At 36.5% G+C, this 20,705-nt stretch overlaps 1 protein-coding gene and 1 long non-coding RNA gene across 7 annotated transcripts in view; both read right to left on the reverse strand.

Annotated features, from left to right (window-relative positions):
- Positions 1–670: 670 nt before the first annotated feature.
- Positions 671–7,250, reverse strand: LOC131148562 (uncharacterized). Of its 3 annotated transcripts, none has more exons than XR_009135005.1 (3): positions 6,045–7,250; positions 5,705–5,835; positions 671–1,049 (listed from the first exon to the last, which is right to left on the reverse strand). It is a non-coding gene; the product is annotated as an uncharacterized LOC131148562 (long non-coding RNA). The 3 variants fall into 3 exon arrangements; XR_009135004.1 differs by having other exon boundaries at positions 671–1,184; positions 4,102–5,835; XR_009135006.1 differs by lacking the exon at positions 671–1,049 and adding an exon at positions 2,284–2,499 and having other exon boundaries at positions 5,660–5,835.
- Positions 7,251–8,705: 1,455 nt separating this feature from the next.
- Positions 8,706–20,705, reverse strand: part of LOC131148563 (protein IQ-DOMAIN 5) — a 31,074-nt gene continuing 19,074 nt past the window's right edge. For all 4 annotated transcript variants that reach the window (XM_058098345.1, XM_058098346.1, XM_058098343.1 and 1 more), the window contains exons 6-8: positions 19,636–19,749; positions 9,817–10,294; positions 8,706–9,340 (exon numbers count right to left, since the gene is read on the reverse strand). In XM_058098345.1, coding sequence (XP_057954328.1) covers positions 9,186–9,340; positions 9,817–10,294; positions 19,636–19,749 — 747 coding nt within the window. In that variant the 3' untranslated portion in view covers positions 8,706–9,185. The remainder of the gene's footprint in view (positions 9,341–9,816; positions 10,295–19,635; positions 19,750–20,705) is intronic.

The following is a 20,705-nucleotide window of genomic DNA, read 5'->3' on the forward strand; positions in this document are numbered from 1 at the left end:
CGTAATATTGCATTTGCTAGACTTCTTCCTCAACTAATTATATAACGAGCTCATTTTCCCGATTATCCAATTAAATCAATTCGTTTGGATAATGCTTGTGAATTTACATTCCAAACTTTTAATAACTATTGCATCACTTAGAATAGATGTTTAACATCCCGTTGCTCATACCCATACACAAAATGATTTAACTGAATCTTTTTCTAAGAGCCTTCAACTCATCGCTAGACCTATGATTACGAGAATCAAATTGCCTTTATCTGTTTGAGGACATGTTATTCTTCATGTTGTATGTTTAGTTTGTATAAGGTCAATTGCTTACAATAATTTTTCACCCATGCAATTAGTTTCTAGGCAATAACCTGATATTTTTTATTTAAGAACTTTAGGTTGTGCAGTATATGTTTCTATTGTCCCTCAAAGAACTAAAATAGGTCTTCAACGTAAATTTGGTATCTATGTTGGTTTTGATTCCCCTTCTATTATTAGATATCTTGAACCTTTAACAAGTGACTTGTTTAAAGCACGGTTTCAAGATTGTCATTTTGATGAAGCAGTATTCCCTACATTAGGGGGAGCTAAATCAATGCCTGAAGCACAATATGGAATCACATGGAATGTCATGAGTTTATCTCATTTAAATTCTCGCACAAATCAAAGTGAACTTGAAGTTCAGAAGATTATCCATTTGCAAGGGATTGCAAATCAATTACCAGATTCTTTTGCAGATACCAAGATCATACTAAAATCTCATAGACCTGTTGCAAATATTCTAGCATGTATTGATGTCCCTAAAGGACAACAGCCGGCTAATGAACCTAAACCACAAGTTAAGCGTGGAAGGTCTGTGGATGCAAAAGATAAAACTCCTAGAATGAGAAGATTGAAATTTGTAAACACTCCAAAAGAGGTTACAGAGGTGAATAATTCATTCAACATACACAAACTCATTTCTCCTAAAAATGAAATTCCTACTATAAAACCTCCTGAAGAGGAATTTATTGAAGAAAAAACTCATGAAGAGACATCCCTTGAAAAATGACAGGCACCTGAAAATAATAATAAGATCTCAATTCATTATACAAGAGAAATATAGGATAGAAATAAAGTTATTGTCAACAATACATTTGCATATGCAATAGCTACTGACATTACTAGAAGTAATGAGGATCCTAAACTTAAATCTATTAAAAATGTCCATATAGAAGTGATTGCCAAAATGGAAAGAGGTTATCACATCATAATTAAACTCTATCAAAAAGAGAAGTTTTTGAACCTATAGTCCAAACACCAAAAGATGCCCAACCCGTTAGATACAAATGGGTATTTGTGCGCAAGCAAAATAAAAATAATGAAATTACTCGATATAAAGCAAGGTTTGTGGCACAAGATTTCTAGCAAAAACTAGGAATTGATTATGAGAAAACATATTCTCCCGTAATTGATGGAATCACTTTCAGATTCTTAATTGGGATAGCAGTCGCTGAATGAGTGAGCATGCATCTTATGGACGTAGCAACAGCATACTTATATGGATCGTTGGATAATGAAAATCCCTGAAGGATTTAAATTGCCTGAAGCAAAATCTAGAAATTTATATTCAATTAAACTCCAACGTTCTTTATATGGAATAAAGCAATCTGAATGCATATGGTACAATCGATTAAGTGAGTACCTTGTGAAAAAGAGATTCATAAATGATCAAATTTGTCCATGCGTTTTTATTAAAATATCATAATCCGGATTTGCTATAATTGTTATTTATGTTGATGATTTGAATTTAGTTGAGAATCCTGAAGAGTTTATTAAAGCTGCTAATTATTTAATGGCGGAAATTGAAATGTAAGATTTAGGAAAGACAAAATATTGTCTTGACCTACAGATTGAACATGTAAATGACGAAATTCTTGTTCATCAATCTAAATATACGGAAAAGGTATTAAGGCAATTCTATATGGACAAAGTTCATCCTTCGAGATCTCCAATGATGATGCAATCACTTGATATTAAGAAAAATCTATTTTGACCTCATGTTGAGAGAGATGAATTACTTGATCCTAAAGTACCATATTTAAGTGTTATCGGCTCTCTAATGTATATGACCAATTGTACAAGACCCGACATTACATTTACTGTAAATCTACTAACAAGATACAGTTCTACTCCTACTTGGCGACACTGGAATGGAATTAAGTACATTCTGTGCTATTTGAGAGTAAAGTAGACGATTACAGCATCCTCCAATCATTCTAAAATACTAACTATCCATGAAACTAGTAAAGAATGCATGTAGCTCAGATCAATGATTTCTCATATCCAAGCAAATTGTGGTCTTTAATCAATCAAGAATATTCCAGCGGTTTTATATGAAGACAATGTTGCATGTATAGCTCAACTAAGAGGAGGATACATAAGGTGAGAGAACAAAACATATCTCTCTAAAATTTTTCTATGCACATGAACTCTAGAAAAATGGTGATATAGATGTTGAAAACCAGACTATGTTTCAAAGAAAAAGGGTCGTAAGCGATCAGTGGAGCGCGCAATGCTGTGTCATGTGCCAACCTTGGTAGCACGAGAGGTAGGCTGACAGACGAAAACATGGCTCACTGGAAGGTGTTAACTTCAGCACACACATAGACGCTCACTGCGAGGAAGACACCTGGAAGGAAGATCTAGTCAACAAGAGGGTAATAGTAGGGTAAAATCCATAAGGGAAGTGGTATCACAAGAGGGCACACAAAAAATGAACAGTCACTCGAAGGTTAGCCCACGCCAAGGAAAAACGAAATGCACCCCAAAATCAACGTGAGAGGTGGAACTAAAAGATTATTGTGCGAAGAAAGAAAAGGAACTGGTGGTGTTTTATAGGAACTACGTTCGTCTGACGGTATATGGGGTGGAGCGAAAATTGAAGGGGAGGGAAGGTTAAGGAGGTGAAAAAAATAAAAAAAGGGTGAAAGGGGGGGGCTCGGAAAAGGGAGAGTAGAAAAGAGAAGGAAAAAAAAAAGGGACAAGAACGAGTGTACAGAAAGTAAGCAATACGGACTAGGGTTAGATTTAATAAACCGGTGGTGTGTGGTCAACACTGGGTGGTCAATGTAATCTAGTCTTAAGAATTAGACGGTTGCCCCTCACATGATTCCGACACAGAAATAACCACAGCGGCTCGTCTAGGGTTTTGGGTTTTTGGCAGGTTTTGTGTACAAACTCTTATAGAAAGCGAAAATCGGGTTGTCATGTGGAAGGCGAGGAATGACCAAAAACTTATGGAGATTTGGAATTACGCGAATGATGAAGGAGGTGTCAACAGGACCAAAAGTGAGCAATGGAGCAAGTAGAATTTGTGGCAAGAAGGGGTAACACAGATCAAAGCAGGACTGAGAATGTTGGGCACCGGTATTGAAAACAGTAAAGAAACACATAGAAGAGGGACCTAGAGGATTGTAAAGTCTAAGAATAATGACACAGGTGGATCAAGGACCCACGACCAAGACGAGGCAAGGTGGAATAAATCCATCCCGGATCCTTTGGGCGGAAGGAAGAGGAAAAATAGAGGAACACGTCAGGGTGAATGTGGTGTTTTGGAATCATAATATGGGCAAGGTGGAGTAGGAGGAAGTGGAGGCATCGGCATGACAAAAACCAAAGACTCTAAGACAACAAACGTAACAGGAAAAAACAGAAAGGGGCAAGGGACAAAGAGGGACAATCGAGGGAACAAAGAAAAAAATAAGCAAAAAAAAGACGCGTATGTCCGAACAAATGCTTGGAGGTTAGGGAAACCAGCAAAAAAAGCAGTGGGGCTGTTCATGGCACAAAACTCATTGTAGCAGTTGATAAAGACCACAGGGTACTCATATATGCGGGAGCTCGGTGTGGAGGATAAACGAGGATCGATACGTGAGGAGCGAAAGGGATCAAACTAACACATAACGGACAGATACACAACTACAATAATCTATATCGACACCATGGAAGAAAGATGACAACAGACACAATAAGGAGTAACGCAAAATACATGGGATGGTTCGTTTGCCGTGTTTGTGGAAACACCAGAATTGGCCAGGGCGGGTTACCGACCAAGCCAAAGTGCGGCACCCAATTGACAGACGCCAGACGGTGAGCGACTTGGACCCAGAACGCCCCAGGCCACAAAACCCGAACCAACCACAGAGGGAGGCAAATGAAAGTAAAATGAAAAAAAAATCAGCAGGAGGCTCAACTGCGCGTGCGCCCAAGAACTCGGAGCAGGCGAAAGGTCGAAAACCAAGCGCGCTACCTAGAAAGAAGAAAATACAAACCATGTTTTCAAGACTAAAGACAACATTTTATTCTAGCCCATGACTAGTTACATGATCCACATTAATTAAGTTGTATTACTGCAATATTGCATATAAAACTGAGTACCAAATAAGAAAGCAGGCACTTGATAAAGTTGCAAAAATTTTGAGAATGTTAATTTACTACTATATTCAAATAGAATAGCAGACCAAGCTTGCGCTTTTGCCATGAGCTGTGTGTATGAAGCCTGAAAGTAAACCATGACTCGTATTTTCAGTTTAATTGCTTAGAAATGAAAATTCAAAGTAAAAATTGATATTACATACATTGAGTTGGGGGTTTAAGGGTGGTTTAAGAGCCTGCCCCTGCCTGGGTCAGGCCCTATGGATGCATGAGAACTTTAATAATAATAATAATAATAATAATAATAATAATAAAAATTGAAGTTTGCTCATGAACTGGGAACTAAAATTAAAAATTCATATCACATAGAAGTATACACTGCATGCTATACTGTTTGTGGTCTGTATTGGGAATACTTATTGGCATTACATACCTATAAAAAAAACTCTGCTCTTGGTTTAGTATTTAATAATCATATTTGTGCCTTGTGCTGTTTTATGTCACAAAATAAGCACATTAGTTGATGTTTATGGCACTTTCTGCCAAATTTTGACAGCTATACTGGCTGGATTCTGTTGCTTCACATAGGCAATTGATGTTAGTAAGATTTTCCTCTTGTAATGGGTGATCTTTTAACATGATTGTTGTTTTCAGTTCAGCTCTCCTCCACGTGCTGATTGACATTATTGTTTTCAACTTTCAAGAGAGTATTCAAACTGGAAGAGTTCAAGTGGAAACTTATTTGCTGACAAATTAGATAGCTTGATGGTGCTTATATTTGAGCATCTAAAATAGAAGAGGAAAAAAAAAACAAGGTGACAAAAAGACAAAACAGAAAGGTTTTCTTTGTCTATCCTGAGACTGTTAATTATTGTGGCAGCAGAGGCTCAACAGTCCTCTAACAAGCATGAACTTTCGCCCACTTTTCCAGTAAGATTTGAACAAAACTTCATTCTTAATGCCTTAATGCTATTTAATATAAAAAGAAAATACAATTGGCTTAGCCATTTTTCAGTTATCTTCCCAATTCCCCCATTCACCACAGCAAAATCATCTCCAGTTCAGACAATGAAGACCTTTCACAGTGCTCTTCACATGCATGAATGCAAATTTTCTTTAAGTAGGAGAGCATAATGAATAATCCATGCAAGGTAAATCTCAAGTAACTTAGAAAAGGATGATGATGAATAATTTTTAATTTCTTTGGTTTGAAAATTTTTAAAAGGCTGAAGGGTAAATTCAGCAAAGCTACTGAGTTAATGATCCACTCATTAAAACAACTTCTAGATTATAAGACCTGAAAGAAGTTTAAAAAACAACACTCTATAAACAGATAGACTGTAGTAGACACACCTGACACCTGTAGCTTAATGTCAGCAACAAAGGTAACTGCTAATATTAGAAACAAACCGAGGTTCAATCCTGTAGCTAAATATCAGAAACAAAGATAGTTGCAAATAAATAAATAAGATAAAAATCTTGCAATGAAAACCTACTAAGCTGAAGAACCCAAAACACACTCCTCAAAACAGATCTGAAAATAAAATGCTATTTTAAAAATAGAAGTAAACTAAATCTCAAAACCATTTCCAAAATGAAAGTATTTCCCAGAATTAAGCTACAGTTCCAAAGCTAACCTGAAAATGAGCACGCACGACCTGCAGCACCCAGACGCCACTGAACTGAAGAAACCACCGCTGGGAGAACATTCTTGGAACAAAGCCCCAACACTTTCGAGTCCCAAAACCCTACAAATCAGTTGCCGAATCGCTCAAACTGACCGACTTTTACAGCACAAATAGAGCTCAAAACAACGAATAAAAGCCCTAATTTCTCACTGCGCCCGAAATGCACCGCTACCAACCAGATTTCCCAGAAGCTCGTCTCCGCGAAGAGAAGCAGAAAAGGGAGGAGAAAGGGATGGGAGAAAGTGCAGAGAGAGTAGAGAGAGAGGGAGGGAGAGTGAGGGGAGTAACGTGGAGAGTCGGGGAGGAGTTGGGGGTGACTCCAAGTTTATGTCAGAATCAGTATCCCCACCTTAGAAAGGAATCCCTATTCCCACTAAAAATCAGTATCCAGGAATCCCTATTCTTAGAATACAAATAAAATATTAAAATGATATTCCATTCCATTTCATGACATCTGGAGTTTTTTGTTATTTTATTATTATTTTAAAATAATATATTAAATAAAACCCAATTCGAAAAAAATTATTCTACGGTCAATCTCGCTAGTTAATCCAATAAGATTTGCATAGCACGTATTTTACGTTGATTCATCCTCTAATTCTCGTCCTGGTCTCAATCTTTCTGGGCATCCAGTAGTTCTCCAACTACGAGTCCGTTGAGGAAGCCGCCGAGGAGTAGACCAATTGGGTCCTCCTGGCCACGTCGGTGCCCGGTGGTGCTGATCCTCCTCGTTCGGTGGCTGTCTTCAATAGAGGACCCCATCAGTTTCTTCGGGTACTCTCCCTACGACCGCCGCCGCCGTACCCACCACCGCCAGCCGGAGGGAAGCTCGCCGTGGGGAGTGGCCGCCCTCCTCCTCCTCCTCGTCTTGGTGCAGATGGCCATGCTGCAGCGGCACCCTCGTCCTTTACTTGTTTTTTTTATTTTTTTGGTTGCATTCTAATACTGTTTCAGCATTCTGGTTTCTTTTGTTTTGGTCTTTGATTTCTATAATTTGAATTGGGTTGTTCCGATTTTGGTCGAGGGAGGTGTAGAACAACTAGGTCTAGAATTTTTTTGTTTTCCCCCATTTTCATTTATTTGTTTGTACATTCCTCTGGGAATGAGGGACTCAGTTGAGAGCACTAGGTGTTTGTTAAAATGTCTAACTGAGGGAAACAAATTAATTAGCTTTTTTTTTTATTTTTCATAAAAAAATATTTTCAAACCAATTATTTTTTTAAATTTTTTGAGGGATGGGTTTTTGAAATGCAAATGTTTTTACCAAATGCTGACACAAATTAGGAATACATCCAATGTATGTCATATTGCGTCTGCTTTAAAAAGTATTCATTTTATCTTTAAATCAAATAATATTATAAACATATGATTAAAATAATAAAATTACAAATAATGCATATAAAAAAAATTATTTTAATACAAATAAAATTTATTATAATTATTTTACCTAATTATTTTTCTATTTTTAAAATTTATTTTATAATAAAAATTTTGTTAGACATGATAATTGAAAAATAGTAAAAATATTTTATAATTGACTTTGTTATAACATGCAATGTTCTTAATGCTCCACTAAAGCAACAAAATGCACTACAAGCATCCCACTACCCAATACCCCTATGTTGTGAATGTATATGCAATAGGGAGGCTTTTCAATACCATATTCTATTTTAGGTGCCGATAAGAAGGGTTTAGCATAACACTTTCAAAAAAGAAAATTAAATAAAAGAGAAAAACAAACAAACAAACACAACAAAAATTGAATAATACAAAAGCAAAGTCACCACCTTAATGTCTGTAAAACCGGAGACCGAGTTTCAGAGCACATTTGCATTTGCATCCGCCCATTTTAAGGAAGATCTTGTTTAATTAGATTAACCATGAGAGATGTGACATCGATTGGCTCAAAATTAGTTCCATGTTCATTCATTTTTCAAATTAACAGTACATATGACTTGCAATGAGGGGATCCTTGCACATGGTGCATGCTCTGCCTGGACTTCCTTTATTTCTTCTCTTTCTCATTGACATTTTAACAAACACCTAGTGCTCTCAACTGTATGTACAATAGCTCTAGAGTCCCTCATTTCCAAAGGAATGTGCAAACAGATAAATGAAAATTACACATAAGATAATACTAGAAATACTACACAAAATTCAGTATATTATAAATTACAAAATTAATAAACAAATAAACAAAGTTCAATGACAAACTTGAAACAGATTGAAGTGACTCTGCAGGTCACGCATCAAATGCAAGCTTCAAAATTAATGCTCGGAGCGTTGAAACCATTTGTACAATCACCTTTAACTTGTATTAATCAATGGCATGAAGCAGCGTTCATTCCTGCTCTCTCTTTCTCTCTCTCTCTCTCTCCCTATACCTATGGCAGAAGTTTCAGCGCTGTCACAAAGGTTGGCCGAGGGTCAGAATACAGAAATCAGTACCCTTCCACAAAATACAATACAAACGTTGTTTAAAGAACTTGTCAAACTTCACATAATGTCAAATTTAGGACTCAAATTCAATGCTCTCAAACCCAATATAACATGGTATTCTTGACTATAAACGTGAATTTCAGTATTTCATGAAGGACGTTGCTGGAGACATTTGGATAATTCAACTCAATTAAAACCTGTCATCTGACATCTGACAGTAGGATTGACATCTGATTACTATATATCAGAGGGAAAAACATGGGCCTTTGCTTACAACTGCAAGTAGCACAAAGCAGCAGAATTGAAATCATACAGGTACATTTGAGATTACATCAAGACAGCCGAAAAATTAAATAAACAAACTCGCCAATGAGAATATGCAGGGCAACAACTATGAAATTTATCCGCCTTGACGGCAAAGAAATACTGAATGAGCACACATAATTAATGACAATAACTAATGATTACAATAAACCAGATCAAATCTGCTACATTATTTTGGTGACTAGCAGCAAGATCTCCCCCTGGCTCCAATGCTGCCAAGGCGTGAACTGGATATGTAATTGCACGGGCAAGACAGGATTCTGTATATACAAACCAAATGAGCAGAACACTTGAATAGACTTGGACATCTTACATAGGCCTTTGAAGCTACATATCAATGGCCTGATCCATGGATGTTGCCGAGTTTGGGTCCTCTCTTCCATTAAGCTTTGGTTTATCCTTTGCGGGCTTCTGTGCACTGGATGTCCTTCTAACAGTTCTGCTGGTGCGCCTGGCTGTTTGTCCTGCCCCAACACCTCCTCCTGATTAAAGAAATGGAGAAACAAAACAAAAATAAGACAGTGCAGGAAAGACTTCCATCTGAAGCCCACAAATTTTATGCAGGACTGCAACTGTAAACTGTACTGTTCTGAGTTGCACTACAGCTTTAGATGAGTCCGCCTAGATATATAGAATGCTGCCATGTCATATGTGAGCTTCACATTCAGCCTATCATTTCGGATCAAAAAACGCATTCAGCCTATAATCTGTCAAAAGGATTTTGAGAGCAGTTCTGTAGATGGAACATTTTCGGTTGCTAAATAGATGCAGCACATTGAACCAGGCACATAATTGTGCATCAAAATCAGAAAAGCCCAATCTTAACCAGCAACCGAGTCAGGGTAAAGCAAAGTCACTCCTTTCATGTGTTGACTGAATCCCTATAAAGGATGTGACCAGTGTGTAATGCCCATGCACATTTTGAGCCAAAGTTGAGAGAGAGAGAGAGAGAACTTACCGCTGTCGGGCAGAGATAACCGCTTTTTTGCCAGTTTGTCTGGTTTAGTGGTTCTCTCCTTTGGATTGCTTTGGGACCTTGATGTGATACCAGGTCCACAGTTGGTGTCCTCAACCAGATCTTCAAGAACTTGCTTAGGTTTTGGCTTCGCAAGCAGCACAGGAGATGCATCAAGCATGCTTGCCGACTTAGTCAGAGGTGAGCCACCGCCATCAGAATGAGATGAACCAGTTTTTTGATTTGAAAGGTTTGAAGAAATGGGTTTCTTGCCTGTTGATTTTAGCTGAGTCCTGGAACCATTCTTTGCATCTGCTGATCCATTTCCACGAATCATCACCCCATCTCTCAGATTAATATCAAGAAAGCGATTTTCCCAAGGACGAACAGCCATCCATCTCTCCAACCAGTTCCAGCCCCAGTTACTTTTATCTGGCTCAAACCCAGAGGGAGCAGCCTGCTGCCTCGAGCTAGCTTGCCACTGCAGAAACAGAAATATATCTTAATTACAAGTTTACAGGGGAAAAACAAAATACATTAATCTAGGGAAATTATGAGTGGATTTGAGAAACTGATAGTCAAAGAACTTGAAACACTAATTAGATTACCTTACAGCTCAAAATACTCTGTATTTAAAATATTCCATACCCACAATGCATATCTAGTGCAGAAGATGCATCATTAGATGATAACAGTTGACCGCATGCTTGTGGAGAGAGAGGGAGACAGAAAAAATACACACTAACACCATACTGCATGTCTCAATATGCAACCAATATAAGAAGGTAAATTTTGCTTCTAAGCTTGTTCCACAATTTGCACAGAAGAAACCAAAGATCCAAACTTTTTAGCTCTTCACTCACAGCACTCCATTAATGCCACTGGGAATGTGATAGTGCTGTGTCAATGTGCTTGTGATTCATTCCGATTGTTCATTGTTGGTCTTGCTTTGGGAGTTGGGTTGGAATACATGAATCCCAGAAGTATATTATCCTCATCATTGCCTCATTACAACCAAATGTAAGTAACTAAGCAGAGTGTCCAAGGATGTCAAAAAAAAAAAAGGGCAGCTCGGTGCACAAAGCTCAGGGAAGGGGCAGACCACGATGGGTCCATAGTATGCAGCCTTACCTTGAATTTTTGCAAAAAGTTGTTTCCATGCCTCGGTCACACAACGACAACTTTACCGTTGCACCTGGGCTCCCCTTCTGTCTAAGGCTGTCAAGATATATTTTAATTTAACAGGATTAGGCAAGTCTAAACACTTGTTTCAATTAAGGCCCAATGATGACTTCAGTATATTATCTTCATCATTGCCTCGGATTATAACTGAATGTAAGTAACTAAGCTCAGTGTCTAAGGCTGTCAAGATCTATTTGAATTGACTGGATTAAGCAAGTCTAAACACTTGTTTCACTAAGGCCCAATGATGACAAACTGAAATGAATGATTTCAGGAAGATGCATTGATCCTCTTTGCTGTGAAACTCGATGGAACCCCAGATTGCATGAATGTGCAAGGATCTGGAGGTGTGCAAGGTCATATAGGATTAAGTCAAACTCTTATATTCTAGTAATATAACCCGTATGTACAATCCAAACTTGGAGTACATTCAGAAACATTAGGGAGATGGGAGGAACTCAACATTGTGCAACCTGTAAAAATTGATGCATGCAAGATGCCAAAGCAAAGGGAGCAGATGACAGTACTTTGGGTCTTCGGGTTTGCATCTATATTCTTTGTAGTGCTGAGCTGCCATCCTTTTCTAACAGTTACTCTCGCATACTTCATGCCTCTAGCACTCATTCATCATTTTTGAGTTTCGGTGCTCTGACTTCCAGTTCCAAGAAGTCTGCTTTTGTTACACTAGGTGGGCTGGTTATGAGGTGGTTAGTGCAGAACTTCCCGAGGTGATTCAAATAACCATGGAGGAAGGGTTGGACATGGTGATTCACAGAAGCGTGCTCGTTGTGAACGAGGTGTTCATACAATTGAGCAGCCCCCATGCATCACCAGTGCAGCCAACACAGATTCCACCCTTGCTTGTTGAGCAATTGGAAAACAGCGTACTATATATGTCTAAGAGGAGTATTCGAAGTTCCTATGGCATCAAGCATCCCAACAAGCTTCTCTTCCCATTGCATCTCTTACTCTTGGAGCCTATTTGTCAACCAATCTCTCTCCTGCTAGGCTTTGGGTCACTGATTATGCTGCCATTGACCATGTGACAGGTATAACCGGTCTCTTTTCTTCCATCTACAACAACAAGAAGAAGCCTTACGTCCCACTAGGTGGGATCAACTACACGAATCCTTTTCCACCAATTCACTCGATCAAGAGCATTTTCCACTATTGGATTAAGCACTATTAAATCCTTCTTCACTATCTCATTCCAAATAATTTTAGGCCTACCCCTATCCCTTTTCATGCCAAAAACAATAACTAATTCTCCTCCTCGTTCTACTAGGCTTTACATTTCACATGCTCAAACCATCTAAACCGCCCTTCCCTTATCTTGTCCTTGACCTGTGCTATGCCTAAATTATTGTGTATATGCTCGTTTCTTACTTATCTTTTAATGTTATACCACTCATCCACCTTAACATTCGCATTTCAGCAACTTTTACTTTTTGTACATGTTTCTTAATTGTCAAACATTTTGAACCATATAGATAGCTGACGATATAGGTATCTTAAATAACTTTTCTTTTAATTTTAAGGGTATTTTACAATCACACAACATACCTGACGCATTTCTCCATTCTATCGGACCTATTTTAATTCAATGTACTACATATTCTTCAATTTCCTCTTCTACTTGCAGAATAGATCCAAAATATCTAAATCTATTACTGCTATTAATTTCTTAGTTATCAACTTTAATCTTCTCCCCATTACTACTCCTTACATTACTGAAATTACATTTCATATATATTGTCTTTTTCCTACTTATCCTAAACCCTTTAAACTCTAATGTTACTCTCCAAAGCTCTAACTTAGATTCCACTCTGCTCGTTCTATCATCAATCAACATGATATCATCTGCAAACAACCAAGGGATATCATTTTAGATATTCCTAGTAAGTTCATCAATCATTAAAGTTAAAAAAGAAAAAAATAAGGACACAAAGTAGAACCTTGATACACCTATTGTGATTGGAAAATCCTCTAGGTTCCCCCCTCAACAATCCTAACGCTAATTACTACTCTATCATACATATCCTTAATAACGTCAGCATATCTACTACATACCCCCTTTTTTAAGACTAGCCTAAGAACTTCCCTAGGTACTCTATCATATGCTTTCTCTAGGTCAATAAAAACCATAAGCAAGTCCCTCTTCTTTTCGCTAAACTTGTCCATTAAACTTCTTAAAGATAAATAGTTTTTGTTGTTGATCTCCCAAATATAAAATGAATTTCTAAAATCTTTGTTTCTAATCTTATTAAATGTTCAATTACCCTTTTCCATAATTTCATCGTATGATTCATAATCTTAATTCCACGATAGTTATTACAGTTTTGACTATCACCTTTGTTTTTGTAAAAAGTTACTAACATACTTTTCCTCCATTCTTCTAACATTTTCTTGGTATTTTTATAATAATGTTGAAGAGATTAACTAACCAAATATTTCCTTTATCCCCTAAACATTTCCTATATCCACTTTTTTACCAACTAGTATTCTAAAAACCCTACCTGTGTTTTCTTTTCCAATGGGTCAAATACTACACGTAAGAATTAGGGACAATAAATCCAATCTCTCTTTCTCTTGTTTTGTATATTCCTAGATTCCTTTCTAATCTCATGTCTTTTAGTAAGATTCCAAAATCTATGAATTGCTCCACGACCTTTCATCATTCAGTAGTTGTTCAGACAAGGAAGATAAATGGCAAAGAACATGAGGTTGGCGGACTTTACTAATTTGAGATGCTATCTCCTTCTACTGCACGCATTGCTAATGTTGCACCACTTCAAATCCATTGTTGCCTTGGTCATCCTTCATTGGAAGAGTTGAAATAATTATTCCTACTGTGAATTAAGTGTCTAGTCTTGAGTGTGAGCCTTGTCATCTAGGAAAGCAGCATCATGTTCCATTTTCATAGTTCATTATGATGTTTGAGCTCTAGAGGTGTCGCATCAAAATTGGGTTAAGACATTTTGTCACTTTTAACTATGACTACTCTATGATGACTTGGTTTTACTTAATTAAAAATTGTTATGAGTTGTTTAATATCTTTTGTGCCTTCTATTTGGAAATAAGGACTCAGTCAAGAAACTACATAATTATAATGTCGGGAGTACTTCAATACCCAATTCACTACCTATGTGATTAAAATTGGTATGATCCATGAATTATCTTGTGCCCACACTCCACAACAAAATGGAGCTGAAAGAGAAAAAAAACATAGACAAATCCTTGAAGTGACCCATACCCTACCATCAAATGAATGTATGAAAGGTGTTTTGGAGTGACATGATCACTGCTTGCTCTCTTATCAAAATGCCATCCTCTCCTCTTGGTGTTAAAACACCCCATTCTATCCATTCTTGATTGTCTTTTGAGTCCCCATATTTGAGTGAATGGCATTCATCCATTAGTTGACTCTTGGACTGGATAAGTCAAATTCTATCCATTCTTGAATGTCTTTTGAGTCCCCATATTTGAGTGAATGGCCTTCATCCATTAGTTGACTCTTGGACTGGATAAGTCAGATTCTTGTGCTATCAAATATGTTTTTTCTAGGCTCTACTCTTGTACTCAAAGGGATATGCATGACTCTTGGACTACACCATACTATGGTGGCCTTGTTAAGTCCCTCTATCTAGTCTTCTAGATTATGGCCAGTTGTCTCTATCTAGTCCCCCACATGCATCTTCTTCTAATTTGAGTCCTTTTAGTTGCCTAGATCACCCAAAGTAGCAAGTACACAAAACGATGACTTAAGGAAGGAGAACCTCCTCTAGCTCCAACTTCTTTGCCTTTGGTGTCCTTGATGATCAACTTCCCATGATATTGATCATCCTATTGTTGTTAGAAGGGTAAATGCATGTGTACCCAACAACCCATCTCTAATTTTGATTGCAATGATTTCTTCTCACCCTCTTATTAATGTTCCATTAGTACTCTCTTCCTAAATTTGTATCTGAAGTTGTATTCCATTGTAGATGAAGAGATGCATGCATTTGAGGATAATGACACTTAGGAAGTTTGTGGCTAACTATTGTTGGGTGTATACAGTGAAGATCAATCTTGATGGTTTAGTGGCTTGTTTGAAGAAATTCAAGTGTACAGTTAGGACTATTCTGACACATCTCCTTAATCGCCAACCTTACCTCGATTCATCACTATACCTCCTTACCCACGACCTATCATTGGCCTTTGCATCAATTAAATGTGAAGAATGCCCTCCTAAATGTTTATATCTAAGAGGAGGTCTGCATGGACCAACTAAATAACAATCTAGGCTGTTGCTCAAGGAGTGTGAGAATCAGCTTTTCTCCTCAAGATATCCTAAAGTGATAAGAAGCAATCCACTGGAGTGTGGTTTGGAAAGTTCAATAATGCTTGAGTTTGGCATTTAGTAGTGTAAGGTAAAGCTTTGTATTCTACCGTCATATTCCTACTAGTAAGATTTGCTCATTGTGTATGTGGATGATAGTGATTATTGATGATGAGGATCACGGTATCCAGAGCATGAAGCATTTCTACAAATAGTTTCAAACTAAAGATTTGAGGCCAATAAATTACTTGGGTGCAAAAGCACCCAAATCTTGCATTTTTTACCATTTTGTCATACAAGAAGAATTTAACATGTATTGAATCTTAGTTGAGACTAGACTTTTAGGATCCAAACCTGATATAAACATTGACGTTATCAGAGACTAGCTGGGAAGCTAAACTACTTGACCAGACATCTTTCACAACAAGTGTTGTGACCTAATTTCTTGATTCTCCCCAAAATGTCACTAGGATGCTGTCATCCATAAGTTGAAATACCTCAAAAGTGCACCTAGAAAAGGCCTATTGTATTAGGATCGAAGTCAAACTCATGTTCGTGGTTACATAAATGCATATTCAGAACAAAAGAACCACAATTGGGTACTATCTGCTTGCTGATGGTAACCCAGTATTCTAGAAGAGTAAGAAATAAACTAGAATGGCCCAATCAAGTTCAAAGTCAAAATATAAGGCTCTAGCCCACACCAAATGTGACCTAATTTTGTTGAGGAACATGTTGGAAGAACCTGGTTTTCCGCATTCTTGGCATATGGAGTTGATGTGTGGTAATCAAGCTATTATTTCCAAGCCAATCTTCAATGAGTGGACAAAACACATTGAAGTTGATTGTCATTTTGTTCGGAATAAACTTGTGCATAAGCTCATTACAACCACACATGTGAAGTTTGAATACCAACTTGCTGATTTATTCACTAAAGCTCTAGGGGTTCCTTGAGTTAAATCCATTTGCAACAAACAAGAAGCATATGATATCTGTGCTCCAGCACATGGGGGAGTGTTACTAGTCACTCATTACTTGTTATTTACTATGAGTTAGTACTACTAAAGCGTGTTAGTGAGCATGAGCGGATATGATGGTCATTGTCTTGTACATACACATTCCATAAATGGAGAGGGAGACCTATGTTGTGATTAAACATTCTCAACACTAAGGATATAATTTCATGACAATAAATAAGCCAAATGACTTACATATTTTACATGATTTCTATTGATAAGTGTGTTTTTTAGTTTACACTATCACATATAGGACCAAAAGATGCTTTCACTGGCAAATTTTACTACTTTGATTTCATCTGATTTGAACTTATCAAGAATCTTCGATCCAATTCATAATGCCAATATACTAAACATACTAGATTAAACTTGAGTCTGAAATCAACAACCACAAGATAAATAGATTGTTAAAAAACAACAAAAACAACAAGCCTAAATTCTCACTAGGTGGGGTTGGCTACATGAATCTTTTTCCAACAATTCACCCGATCAAGAGCATTTTCTTCTGCTAACTTAAAAGCTATTTAATTCTTCCTCAATATCTCATTCCAAGTTATTTTATGTCTGCCCCTGCCCCTTTTCATACCAAAAACAATAACTCGCTCACTCCTCCTCACAAGTGTGCAACAAGGCCTGTGTTTCAAATGCCAAACCATCTTAATGTGTGTCTTCCTTGTCTTTGTCCAATGCAATGCTATGCCTAGTTTATTGTGTATATGCTTATTCCTTAATTTATCTTTGTAATGTTATACCACTCATCCACCGAAACATTCGCATCTCGACAACTTTTACTTTTTAAACATGTTGATTCTTAGTTGTCCAACATTCTAATCCATAGACCATAGTTGGCCTTATAGTTTATCCAACCTACTTTAACTCTATGTATTACATCCTATTCAATTTCCCCTTCTGCTTGCATAAGAGTTCCAAAACATCAAAATCTCCTAGTGCTATTAATTTCTTGATTATCAAGTTTAATCTTCTCTCTAATACTCCTTATGTTACTGAAATTACATTTTATAAATTTTATTTTATTCCTAGTTATACTAAAAGTATTAGGCTCTAAAGCGGTTCTTCAAAATTTTAATTTAGATTCCACTCCACTACTACTTTCATTCATCAATCAAGACAATATCATCTGCAAACAACATACACCAAGGAATCTCATTTTGGATATTCCTTGTGCGTTCATCAATCATCAAAGTAAAAAGAAACAAACTCAACGTAAAACATTATGTACACCTACGATTGGAAATTCTCTAAATTCCCCTCTTACAGTCCTAGAACCAGTCATTACTTTATCATACATATCCTTACTGACCTTAGTATATCTATTACATACTTCTTTCTTTTCCAAAACTGACCAAAGAATTTCCCTTGGTACTCTACCATAGGCTTTCTTTTGGTCAATAAGACTTATGCAAGTTCCTGTTCTTTTTCCTAAAATTTTCCATTAATCTTCTAAAAAAATAAATAACTTATGTTGTCAATCCAAGCATAAAACCTAAGTAATCTAAAACATTTGTTTCAAGTCTTATTCTTTGTTCAATTACCCTTTCCCAAAGTTTCAACGTATGACTCATAATCTTAATTCCACAATAGCTAATTATCACAATTTTGAACATCACCTTTGTTTTTGTATAAAGGTATTAATGTGTTTTTCCTCCATGCCTCCAGCATTTTCTTGGTTTTTATAACAGTGCTAAATAGATTAGTTAACCATATACTTCCTTTATCCCCTAAACATTTTCAAACTTTGATTGGTATGTTTTTTGGTCCTATAGATTTCCCACTTTTCATTTTTTTTAAATCCATTTTAACTTTAAGAACACTAGTTTTGTGAATAAATCTCACATCTTTAGTCTTTTCCTCATCTGTCTCTTCCAAGTTCGGTTTTCATCAAACAGTTTATCAATGTATCTCCACCACATCCTCTTTAGTCTTTTCCTCATTCTCATCCTTTATATATTACATGACCTAAATCTTTACATTTTTTTTCTCTAGCTCTAGCAAGTTTATAAATGTCTCTTTCTCCTTCTTTTTGTATCTAGTCTAGCATATAAAGTATCATAAGCTTTATGTTTAGCTTCACTAATGGCCTTTTTTTGCATTTTTCTTGCTTTTTTATACTTTTCAAGGTTTTTTATTTTCCTACAACTTTGCCATGTTTTATACCAAATTCTATTCGTCTTAACGGCTTTTTGGGCTTTTATCCCGCCACCAACTTCCTTTACTTTGTGTTATCACATAAATGAAGATAAATAGGTTGTTCTAAGCAATAAATGCAATAAGAAAAGAAAAGAAATGAAAAAAAAATATAGGTTGTGGAAAGGAATCTAGTAGCAAGACGATAACATTAGATCCTCATAAAAATAAGCTGATATTCATTTATGTGATAACACAAAGTATCTATCTAAAAGGGCATGAGTTACATTAGTGCCTACAGTCATCATAGTTGGTCTACCTGGTTATGTTGTTAGATGTTTCAACTCCTACTCAGGTAAAATATGTTTGTTACAACATTGTACCATAATTTGTTATTTAAGATACTCATCTGCTGCATAAGTTGCTTCTTTTTTTCCTATTGCACCAAATTACCATATGTAAAGATATTTCTTTTAATATTTCTAAAGTTCATGAAATATTTTCTGATTTTCCTAAAACACTCCAGCCTTCTTTCACATACATAGATAATGGATATATTCCATTAGTTAGGATATGAGATCCTAGAATATGTAAATCCAACCTGAGATTATAAGCTGTAGGATAAGTGTAGATGTTATCCTAGTACTAGGGTCTTTTGAGATTTAAGGAAATCCACAAAGTTGTTACACCCAAGCTCTCAAAATAAGCCAGTTTTCACTACAGTATGACCTAAAACTAATACCTGATCCTCATCCAAAATCTGTAGAACCACAATTGATTAGAGTAACAATAAAAATAATATTCAAAGGCATAAATCAGATTAATATGATGAAACATCGTTGCTCAACCAACCGAAACTGTACATTACATATTCTAAAATTTTGTTCAAATAAAACAATCAAGAAAGCAGCATAACAAAGAAATTTTAACATATTGGAAAACCAATATCACACTTCTGAATCCTAAGAAGATATCAAATGAAACAAAACACATCCAAAGCTAGTTCAGACATGCAAATTAAAAACATACACTTCTCATTATTTTACCCCATTTGAGCCCTTCTTTCTAATGGGCTATAGTCTTCTTAAGCAAATTCATTAAAACCATAATTTGATACTTTATACTCAAGCCAAGGGCTAGCATATATGGTATATTCACCTGATGAGCTAGAGCATATGCCATGGCTCTCTCACGCTTAGCTGCTGCTTCCTGCCTCTTTAGTAACTTTGCATGAATATCTTCAACAGATCCCACACTGTCACACCACCCTTCCTGCAACATTGTCATAAAAGCAATTTGGTAAGACCAAGAATAGTTGAGTCAATGTACAAAATATTTCCATCTCTAACTGTGTTAATGTACAGAGATCCATACAGAAAATACCAGATTAAACTAATGTAATTACCATACAAATCATTAATTTTATTTAAAGCATTTGGAATCCCATTTTCCTTATCGCAAAGGAGTGAACAAACTTCATGAAGCTGTGACAGCACATTAAGAAAAATTATGCAACTACATATCTATGAGTGACATTTTTGTTGAATGTGTGCACCATACACTACCTATTAAGTCCCTCAGATTGTAATGCTGGGATTTGGCATGCTCTCTTAATAATTCTATGTTTCTACAATTGCCTATTTACATTTGAAATTGATTCTCAATGTCCCACAATGGGGTGTTTCTCTAAAACTATGTACAAATTCAGCAAGGGAGGAGGATTGAAAGACTTGGAGGAAAAAAGCAAGTCAATTTTCAAGATAACCCATAATTCAAAGAGCTTTAATGGGTTGCTCTAAACTTGGTAACTAAAATAAATTTCTGCCAATGGAACATTGACATAAATAAACAAGGACTCAAGTATTGCAAACAGATGCATTCCATGGGTGGACTTAGTAAATCACTGGTATATGCCTTGTACAGTAGCGTTGGAGTAGTAATTCCCTTTTTTTTTAATCAGCAAAAAGAAAATATATCATCAAGGCATCAAGGGGATGTCAACCCATGGTACAAACATCAATCACCCTGAAGAGTTTCACAAACATCAAGGATTTCAAAATGATCATTAACGACTTTCCCACTTAGCCAGCTGGAGATAGCAGTAATCCACTGGGCATTGCAAGTCTGAAGCAAAGTAGATGAATCTTGGAAGGCTCTCTTATTTCTTTCCTTCCAAGCCCACCAAAAGATGGCGAGAGGGATGAGGTTCAAAGCCTTTTGCTTCTTCA

This window comes from Malania oleifera, chromosome 2 (assembly GCF_029873635.1).
Source record: "Malania oleifera isolate guangnan ecotype guangnan chromosome 2, ASM2987363v1, whole genome shotgun sequence".
Taxonomy (NCBI): domain Eukaryota; kingdom Viridiplantae; phylum Streptophyta; class Magnoliopsida; order Santalales; family Ximeniaceae; genus Malania; species Malania oleifera.